General features: G+C 40.7%; 1 protein-coding gene across 1 annotated transcript; it reads right to left on the minus strand.

The window, feature by feature from the left end:
* Positions 1–488: 488 nt before the first annotated feature.
* Positions 489–10,083, minus strand: LOC116377373 (synaptotagmin-like protein 2). The gene is made up of 12 exons (XM_031838994.1): positions 8,023–10,083; positions 7,306–7,407; positions 7,106–7,162; positions 6,265–6,332; positions 5,997–6,101; positions 3,054–3,223; positions 2,721–2,823; positions 2,467–2,628; positions 2,285–2,381; positions 2,100–2,205; positions 1,480–1,685; positions 489–987 (listed from the first exon to the last, which is right to left on the minus strand). Exons 1-12 carry the CDS (start codon positions 9,644–9,646, stop codon positions 839–841), a joined length of 2,949 nt encoding a protein of 982 aa, XP_031694854.1. The 5' UTR covers positions 9,647–10,083; the 3' UTR covers positions 489–838.
* Between the last annotated feature and the right edge of the window lie 18 nt (positions 10,084–10,101).

The following is a 10,101-nucleotide window of genomic DNA, read 5'->3' on the forward strand; positions in this document are numbered from 1 at the left end:
ATTCTTAAAGTTTGCATATGTTTTCTGGTGTTTAATTAAAGTAACATTTTATTCTGAGACTTTTATGGTATGACAGATAAAGAGATAAAACAATATAATCTTGAGTGAGCCTCGTATTTTAGATTCACTGTGTTTCCTGGCCCTTGCAGTCATTTCCAGCCAAGTGTTGTCTCTCTGGAGGCCTCACAGTCTGTGTTAAGCCACTATCTACTCTTATATTTATAATATTTTGCAGTTATTACTGAAAAAAATCACAAATTGACATGATACTGCATCTGCAATACAGCTGACTATCGTGGAAAACTACTAGAAATCTAATGATTCATTGCTGCTACCAAGGTGACTATTTATGATTATGATGACAGTTACTATCTGATGAAGAACTTAACTGTTAGCTGTTAACTCCTATTTCGAAAGTGTTGACTTCTCTAACATGAATGAAACATGAATTTAACAACTTACCCATTATCTTCACAACAAATCACAAGTCCCATTAATATACTGTTTATTGAAGATAGAATAGGTTGAACAAGACTGTATACAATTCATTAGTGCTCAGATCAAAACAATTTATATGTTGCATAACTTACATTGTATTATAAATAATTAACTCCTTTTAAATTGACAAATGTAACATGTGGTTTGGGCTATATAAATTAAAGTACCTCGTGTATATACTTATCATACAATGATCATCAATTATACAGATGCACACACATTGCTCACTAATGCAGCTGCGTCCACTCAGTGTAGACTATAGTTAGTTGATCTATCCAAATGTGCATGCAGTGTGCTCCCATAAAGTTTCCACACATTTATCAACACATTGTGTACAATCTCACTTTGACATGCTTTTTGCCATTACCAACATTCTCAGAGGTAAAGCATCCTCCACCCATTCACCATCAGACTGTAACATCCTCTGCCATAAATTTGCTTCATCTGTCGTTGAATCCATCCAGATCACTTCCACCCCGTAACTCTTCCCTGCACAGAAAGGCACATATGAAGGTAATACTTGAATAATAAAATGAAAAGAATATTTACTTGCAGAATGGCAGTTTTATAACAAAAAACTAATGTTAGAATGATTGATTTTTATATGGGAGGCTGAATCAAAGACCCCATTTATACCTGAAAATAAAATGCGGTCTGCATGTCTTATATGTGCAAAACGAATAGAAGAAATGAATACAACCCTCACTGTGATGGGGGTGTGAGTGGATATCACAAACCTACTCCAGACGATGCAAAGGTGTAAACGATAGTGTAATTGTATCTGGACAGTATATCCAAACTCAATGTGAACTGAGTGCATCCAAATTCAGATCACACTGTCATCCCAGGTGTTCATCAAACTGTAATCCCAGGTGTTATACCAAACTGTAATCCCAGGTGTTATACCAAACTCTATATCAAAGGTATCCAGATTGCAGCTGTTACCATGTTGAAAATAGCAACAGTGGAATTGAACCTCACCTGTCCCCAAACCAAGCCTCAGGCCGCCAATGTAGTGGTTGTTCAGTCGGTCGTGATCCCACACTGTTATCTCCACACAGGCCTCTCTGAGGTCCTCCGATCGGAAGCCATCGTACACCATGGTGTGGTTGAACATCGGGTTGGCCGTCCTCTTCACCACCCGCGTCTTCTGTCGACTTTTCCGGCTCGTGTCAGGAAGTACGGTACTGCAGCAGAAGGAAAGGAGCAAGATCAAATGCATTTTCATTTGGAAAGACAATACAGGGTTTATTGCAGTTCATCTTGATTTTATTCAAGCAGTTTTCATTTCTAGATGTCCCTGTCTTCATTTCACAGTATGATTGGATGTCGCTTCGGACTGAATGAGCGAAAGTCAATCACATAACTGGCTGTGCTTTGTTTGTCTTGATTGACAGAATTATGTTACATGAAATAAAAATCACCAGCAAAAAACTCTGTTGTGTGAAAGGAAATTAAATGTTTTTTAAATGTATTGGATTATTTCACAATTTCACAGTTATATTTTGTCTTTTTTTTTTGTCATAATGTTTGATTCATTTATTGAATTCTGAACACTTAAGGTCTCCGTTCAGTGACCTACAGTTTGGATGAAATCCTACCATTTCACAAACGGGTCGATAACGACTCCTCTGACTGGAGGAAGATTCTTGCAGTCTTTTACCCAAATCTGCACCTCACCAGTCTCCATCCTAGATGTTCTTTTACCTGTGGATGCAGTCAGACCTCAATAATCGCTAAAATTCAAAGGAAAGAATTTATGAAATCTGAGGAGTCATCAGCTCACTGCGGGATGTCTGCAGCAGGAATCTCAGGGCGACTCTCATTTGTCCTCTGCTGGCCATCAGATGTGAGGGAGACGCTGTTGGACTTTGTCCTGAGACCTGAAGGATTGAGCCGAAGTGAGTAACAGTCTAACGAATCACTTCTACACCACACACAGACTGTGTATAGAGATGAATCCTTTACCCTGGCCTTTAGTGCGTATTCATTTATGTGTGTGTTACTGAAGTCCCACTCTGACATATCCAGGTCCACCTCGCCCAGGAAACTGTTCCGCCCAAAAGTGTTGTTGTGCCACACGGAGATGTTCAAAGACTGAGTTTTCAACAATTCCATTATGATTTTAAACTATGAAAGGAGAAGAAGGCCACAAAGCTGTTTGTAAAATATGGAATACATATAATGAGAAATCTGTAAAATAATAAATATGGAATTCTTACCCTGAGGATTTCATTGTAGGTTGGGTTTAAAGATTTCTTTTTTACACTGGTTTTTCTCTTTCCCAATTTTGTCTTGTCAGGGAGAAGGTAACATTTCACATACCTGTAAAAAGACAGTGGAGTTACATTTCTATTCTCAACTAGAACAAAGATAGTGACATTTTTTTAATTCTTCAAATGACTGCAGGAGGCAACTGACAAATGTCCATTTCAAATGGTTGAGCCTCTTTTCTGATCTGCCAGTCTTCCTTCTCCAACTGTTATATCACAAATATCACTGACATTTGGTCTACCTTTGCTATATACTGTATGATCAAAATGGCAAACACTCACGGGTCAGAGCAGGTCTTCTTGGTGTCTGCCACGGCCAGATCCCTGCAGTGCACCACAAATATGTGAAAATCTCCAAGCTTCTGGATGTAATTCACAGCGAACTGGATGCTTCCCTGGACTTCAATGTCTCCAAAGTCTGCAGGGTAAAGGCTGCTGATGCTGCCGCTGACCTGTTTATATTGACACAGAGGAGAGAAAACACCATCCTCTCTGGTTTGAACTCAATTGTTTTTGTCAGGGGAAATAAATTACACAAATTACCTTGATGGTTTGTGTTTTGTTACCAGTGGCCAGTATTGTTTTCACCTTGTGAGTCTGTGTGTCATCATGACAAAATGTGGTCCTGGAGACACCGACTGTAGCAGAAAGTACCACAAGGTTTTGAGTACTTTGCCAGGTCTGCCTGTCTGTCTGTCTGTCTCTCTGTCTGTCTGTCTGTCTGTCTGTCTGTGGACAGATTGTAGTATCACTGTGATAGCGTGTGCTTAGGGTGGGTGGGAGAGGAAGAAGAACTTTTTTTGCTTCATGCACCACTGAGCTACTTTCATAGGAATGAATGGGGCTCTGCCTTCAACGCTGTATCCAGTTCTCTTTATACATCCATGGGTCAAGCAAACACAGGACTTTCATCCAGTAGACCACTGTTCATGTCCCGATGTTATACCAAGTCACATGAGTCATGAGTCTCTCTGTAGTCATGTAGTCAGTAAAGTTATTATCAACCAACAATCTGTCTTAAGCTAACTTCCTGTGACCAAGCTGCTGTATTTGATGAGTTGGGAGTGAGAATCTGATGACCGTGGAAGAAGCGGTCATGAAATTTTACAGGTGGGTAGTGTAGTGTGGACACACACACACTAAACGTCCATGGCTCGATTTACCGCCGCAGCTGGTTTGTTTTGTTTTGTTTGTCTTTAGAACCTAAACTCCATATGAATCATATTCTTTAACTAGAAAATTTCGCAGGAAATTTTGACAGTGTGGCTTCTACTGCCCGAAGACGTCGCAATATATACACACGCCAATGTTACCGGTAGTGTTGTTCAGGTTCAATTGAGATAGCGCTACTCTCTTTTCTGCATTTTAGATTCATACTCTTGGATTGAATCTTGTATTTGTGGGGTTTTTATTTTGAAAGGGTGGGACTGGGTGGGTGAGAGAGGGGCAGAGGAGACATATTCATAATGTTTGACACACAAACACAGAGGTTATTAAATGACAGGCTTCATCACAAGCATTCCAGTTCATTCTGTGGGGCTTTTATTTTGAAATGGGGGAGGGGGGGGGGGGGGGACTGTATGATAGAGAGAGACACACATAGAGAGAGACAGACACGAGGTCTAATGATCTTTCCTTGAATATCATGTGTGGATGTGTGTAGAGAGACAGACAGACAGACAGGAGGTCTAACAATGCCTTTGACTGATATCTCCAAGTCGTGTGTGTGTGTGTGTGTAGAGACAGAGAGAACCTGCATGCGTGTGTGTAACTGGTTGCCATGGTGAGGACGCACCTGGTGTTAGAGGCAGACTGATTAAGAAACGTTACAGTAAACAGTGATTTTGAACAAAACCTCCTTTTAACAGAAAGCAGGAGTCTGAGTGCCAAAGTATGGATACCGTTAGAAAGATAAGACTGCTGAACGCGCTGATGTGTTTTTTATGTTTGTGGTGTTAATAATGTGAGCTCCAGAGCAATAGACAAAACTGGTACCGTCTGCTTTCTTTGAGAAATGAGTGGTCAGATTTAACATGGAGTCTGATGGAGCAGTTGGTTGGAGTTCATGTCTCTCTGCGGCTCTTTGAGCCAAATGTGTAAGTCCGTTGGATTCCATAGACACTTTACTGCGACCAGCACAACATTTCCAAGCTTTTGGGCCAAAAATGGTGTATAAAGAGTAAAAATTGTGGGACTCGGCGCAGTTTGTTTGTAGAAATCACAGAATACTTTTCATGCTCTGCTCCACTCTGACCGTGATGTCATCACTCTAACACTTAACAAGCCGTGCAATACACACCCATTATAAAATCTGTAACGGACCCAAAATCTTCCTGAAACTTAATCTGTGACTTAATGAAAACTGTGCTAGCTATCAAAATGTCCATTTGGCTCAATAAAGTGCAGCGTTTTGTCTACGTTTTAAACTTTGAATCATGTTTCTACGTTAAAGTACGGCTAGTCAATATGGGCCCAAAGTTAAGTGTTTTTTTAGCTCTCTTACCGCCGACACCCCATTCAAGTGAATGGAGAAATCTTGCTCAGTTTTTCGGGATTTCGGGGAAACCGCTGGTCGAATCTCTCTAAAAAATACTCAGCACACTATTCCCGATCAGGCCGCCCGTTTTGATATATTTTTTGCGCAGGTGTTGGCAACGCTGTGTGAGAAGCTCAGCAAACTTTTGTACTTTCGTCCCGGAAGAATATTATTAAGGCCGATGGATTATATTCAGTGTGGCTTTGTGCTGCAAAGCCACACTGAATTAAAGGATCAGTCTGGTGATTTTCTCTGTACTTCTTATGGTCAAAAATTCACCAAAACCAACAATGAGTAAACCCAAACTTGTTTGAGTAACGTTTGCTGAAAACTACGGTGACCAGTTGTTTAAGGTAATAACCATTAAAAAAATAAATAATTATATTGCAAGTTGTTTTTAAAGATGTAATTCTTCAGTATGAACCAACAGGCTTTGAGCTGAGAGCCACAGACGGGATTATTGTCACATTGTTGGTTTTAGTCTTTTCATGGGATTTGTTGTGTTTGCATACTGATCTTTTAAAAATGAAGTATTGTAATCAGAAACTTGGTTGTCACATAACACATCAATCATCAAAGGGTTAAGATGAATTAAGTTAAAAAATGATCTTGTATCCTAGAGAACATTCAACTTTCCACAGGCTAACAAACTATATGCCCTATGTTTATTGAGCTGCATGTGGACATACAGACGACATGGAGGCCATTCCCGAGGAGAGACTTAAGTTTGATGTGGAGCTGCCCGTGTTCCTTCTCCAGCCCAAGTTAGTCTCAAAAGTGCTGTCACTGTCGTTCTGATATCAGAGAATAACAAGAACATAAAAAATGTCAGTAAGGAAGAAAAAATCACTCAAGAGAGTAAACCAATCACTTAGCTCTTATGTGATAGGTTAAGTAGGAAAATGACTGCAGTGCAGGTGTTGAACACTAGATTTATTACTTTTAAGAGTACTTTACCTCGTCCTGCTGAAGAACAGTCATGGACACACTGGTTTTCATCTGCTTTGAGCTGGAGAGAGTAGAGGCTGATGGTGGAAAAGAGATACAACGTTGAATCTCTTTCAATGACCCTATAAAACATGCTGTGTATGTCCTGATAAATGTATAATGTATGGGTGGATTGTGAGACAAGGGCCCCCTGGGCACAGACATGCAAGAGGCCCGAACAATAGGACAAAATAGTTGTTTAGTCTCTTTTTGTCCATTCAGTGGTCTTTTTGGAGTTGTTTTTGTATCTTTCTAAGGTGGTTTTGCCCATTTTTGTGGTAGTTTTGTATCTTTTTACAGTTGATTTGTGGTCTTTTTAAATCTCTTCGTAAATGTTTTGGGTCTCTAGTGACTTTGAATCTCTTTGTAGTCGATTTGTGTCTCTCTGTAGTCATTTTGTGTATCTTTGTGGTTGTTTTGCCCCTTTTCATAGTTGTTTTGTGTCCCTTTAGTCATTTTAAGTCTCTTTTGTAGTTGCTTTGTGTCGCTTTGTAGACATTTTGTGTATCTTTGTGGTTATTTTTCCCTTTTTCATTGGTGTTTTGTGTCCCTTTAGTCATGTTGTGTATCTAGTTGTTTTTACAGTTGTGAGTTTCTTTGTTGTCTCTGTCAGCTGTTTTGCACCTCTTTGGAGTTGACTTGGTCCGTTTGTAGATTTTTTGTGTCTCTTTGTCGTTTTTTTTATGTTTCTTTGTGGTCATTTTAGTCTCTTAGTCCAGGGTGGCACCTGATACTTTGGGCCCCTGGGCCTGTGCCTAGTAAGCCTATTCAGTAATCCATCCACTACATAAAGAGATGTTGACATGTTTACCGTTATCCACACTTTGATTCATTTGTTCTCTTGAGTTATTTTGGGTCCTCTCTTCTCCTAAGAAGAAATGAGACAGTAGCTATTATTACCTGTAACACATACATGTTACATGAAGTAATGCTCTAGCAATACAGTACAGCTTTATGACCATCACTTGTATAGAAGAACTATAGTCACTTAAGAAGAAAGAGCTTTGTTACTTGTTTGTGAGGTGAGGTTTTCCAGGCTCTTGGATGAAGACGTGCTCCTTGAAGATAATCGTTTAAGTACTGAAAAGATGGGACTAGTACTGTCATCATAACCTGCCACAAACAAAACTAAATCAGCTCTGGAAAAAAGACTCAACAGAGATTTTACACAATTTCTGATTTACTAAGCAAGCATCTGAAACTACGATGCTTCTGTTTGTATTAATAAAAAATAAGTGTTAGTTTATTTTGGTCAAACATTTCAGGCAAGTAAAATGCTTAGTAAATCAGTTTAAGAGGTAAAAAGGTTGCTACTGTGTCCTCATGGTAAACACTAGGAACATAACTCAACAGTGTTTTCATTTTATTGCGATGAATCAACAGGAATCATATTTATGGTAGTGATACTTCATATCTATGGCATCAGTAGCTCCATTTACCCTAAAACTAAACAAAAATATTTTCTATTGATTGGTTAAAGGGCAGTTGTGTGAAGGTACGCTTGAAGTGGAAATACATAAGAAGTATTAACGTCAATGAACACAGCAGATTGTATAAACATGTACACAGACAAATGTCTAAATAGAGGCATTTGTCAACTCTCAGTCAAATCAGACTCACTATAGCGTTAACGTGTTAACTTGGTGTGATTTGTTTGAAAAAACATCACTGTGGTATTAATTTCTCGATCATTATGTTAAGGAAATTCAAAAAAGTTGAAAAGCTCACTGCCTGAACTTGCCCGAGACAAAGACCAGGCCCTGGTCGTTGTGTTTTGGCTGGAGTTTCCATCATAATTTTGCACAATCCAAGAACTGATGCCCCGAGGATTCTCCTCAGAAGGACTGTCACTCTGGTTTCCCACAAAGTCTCTAAGGGCATTATGCAGTGTGTTTAAAGCATCATTCTCTGCCACAACAGCTCTCCCTTGGTGAAAAAGAGGGACATGCGACTTCTCTTTTGGTCCGAGGTAGTGCTGATAATCCTGAGGGATGAAAGATCTGGCGAGACGTGGAAAGGTCATCAACTTCTTCTCTGGGGCTTTTTTGGATTGTGTTAAAGTAGAGGAGCTTGAACTACATTGTTGTGTATTCACATTACCAAGGTAAGCCCCTCTGTCCTCTGGATGTGAAGGGAGAGATTGAGAGTTGATGCCTGCCCTAATGTTAGTGTCTGTCAGCACTGTCTGCTTTGCCTCATGTGCGGGACTCTTCTTCTGTCTTGGAAATGGTGTTGGCTTCCCTTGTTGCTCTTCAATGACCTTAGCTTGGGGGTCGATGTCTATTGGAAAGGTTTTCAAGTGAGAGCCTTCCAGCTCGGATCTCTTAGGACTGGAGGATTCTCTAAGCAGGACCCTTGGATGGCAGGTCTTAGATGGACTCCTCCTGACTTCGTCATCCTGGTCTTTTGATCTTGGAGTTTGGGATCGTTTAGGACTGAGGGGCCTTTCTTGATACTCAAAATCAGCCTTGACTTGATATTGGTGACATGCTGATTGTACATCCCCAGTACTACCAGAACTGACAAAACATTTGTCTGTCACTTTTGATAGTTTCAAGACGTTAGACTTGGTTTTGTACAGAGATGTCTGTGCCTCTTCCTCAGACTTCTCTCTGTTATCTAAGGAAGTTCTCAGATCAAACTGTGGAGAAACCACTTTGTTACTGAGTATTGAACTGCGTGAGGCTTCCTTGACTCTTGCAGCGATTACCCTGGGTCCTGTGTATTCCTTTTCCCAGATATGCTTAACCTCACTAATCTTGGCTGGCCTGTTCTCTTGAGGACTGGAACTGGACTGCCTGGGAAGGGGAACTGGAATGTCCCTCTCAAGCTTTTGGGTGTTGAAAGCTACACAGGAAGGTACAGGAATGATGGCGTTATCCTGTGGCTCAGAAATCTTGGACTCTGTCACTGAACCTGTTAAAGAGTCGTCTGTCTCTTCATAGATGATGACTGGATTAGCTCTATATGTGCCATCTTCATTAGATAAATCTACAAAGAAGGTACAGTCAGTTTGTGGTGACCTGTCAGCAGTGTCCTCAACTGTCATTTCCATTTGAGGTGAGAGAATGTTGTTAATGCTCTCCACATCAGAGTTGGTCTGACAGCCATGTGGAGCTTTTACTCCACTCTTAGAGAAGTCTTTTCGCCTTGCCTCTTCTCTGGTAAATATTATTTTGGGACCACTGTTTTCTCTCTCCCAGAAAGCTTTCCGATTGGATAGTCTCTCCGGAAGCCGAACAACTCTATCTTCTGTTGCCTCCTGCTGAGTGTCTTCATCTACTGAGGTCACTGTTTCTTTAAACGGTGTGTTCTGCAGTGCTGTAAATTGTAGTGTTCTAACCTCTGTCATCTCAGAGGATTTAGCTTCTTGTTTGACACTTGCAGGTTTGTCCGTGGTCCAATCTGCTGCCTCTTGAGAGAGATTATGGGTGTTGCCTGGTTCTATCTGCTTAGGTATCTTCACCTCTTCTTTTTGTGGACTGTGCACTTCAATAGTTTTCTCTTTCTCTCTTCTAAAAATTCCAAGCAGTCTTTGTCTAGGCTTTGGTGAAACAGCATGAGATGAACCTGTTGAGCCACCAATAGATGTCTCTGTTGAGGGGGCCTCAACAGAGACATCAGTTCTTTCTTCAGGCAGCCTTTGGTGATGAATGTTGGAAGTTGGCCAGCCTGTGGAGGTAATCTGGGAGTGACAGTCCTCTTCAGACTCTGTCTCCAGATGAACAAGCTTACCTGACTCCTGCTCAGCAGAAACGACTCCGGACACTGCAGGGCTTAGGAACGCTGAATGACAGTGCCCCGAGA

Source organism: Anarrhichthys ocellatus, unplaced genomic scaffold, assembly GCF_004355925.1.
Source record: "Anarrhichthys ocellatus isolate YVR2014 unplaced genomic scaffold, GSC_Weel_1.0 scaffold1169, whole genome shotgun sequence".
Lineage (NCBI taxonomy): Eukaryota > Metazoa > Chordata > Actinopteri > Perciformes > Anarhichadidae > Anarrhichthys > Anarrhichthys ocellatus.

Coding starts and splice junctions, on each gene's coding strand:
- LOC116377373 (XM_031838994.1), bottom strand. CDS start 9,646: ATGACAGAGGTTAGAACACTACAATTTACAGCACTGCAGAACACACCG. Junction 6,333..7,105: donor GAATCAAAGTGTGGATAACG/GTAAACATGTCA, acceptor TTCCACCATCAG/CCTCTACTCTCTCCAGCTCA. Junction 6,102..6,264: donor CTGTTCTTCAGCAGGACGAG/GTAAAGTACTCT, acceptor CTCTGATATCAG/AACGACAGTGACAGCACTTT.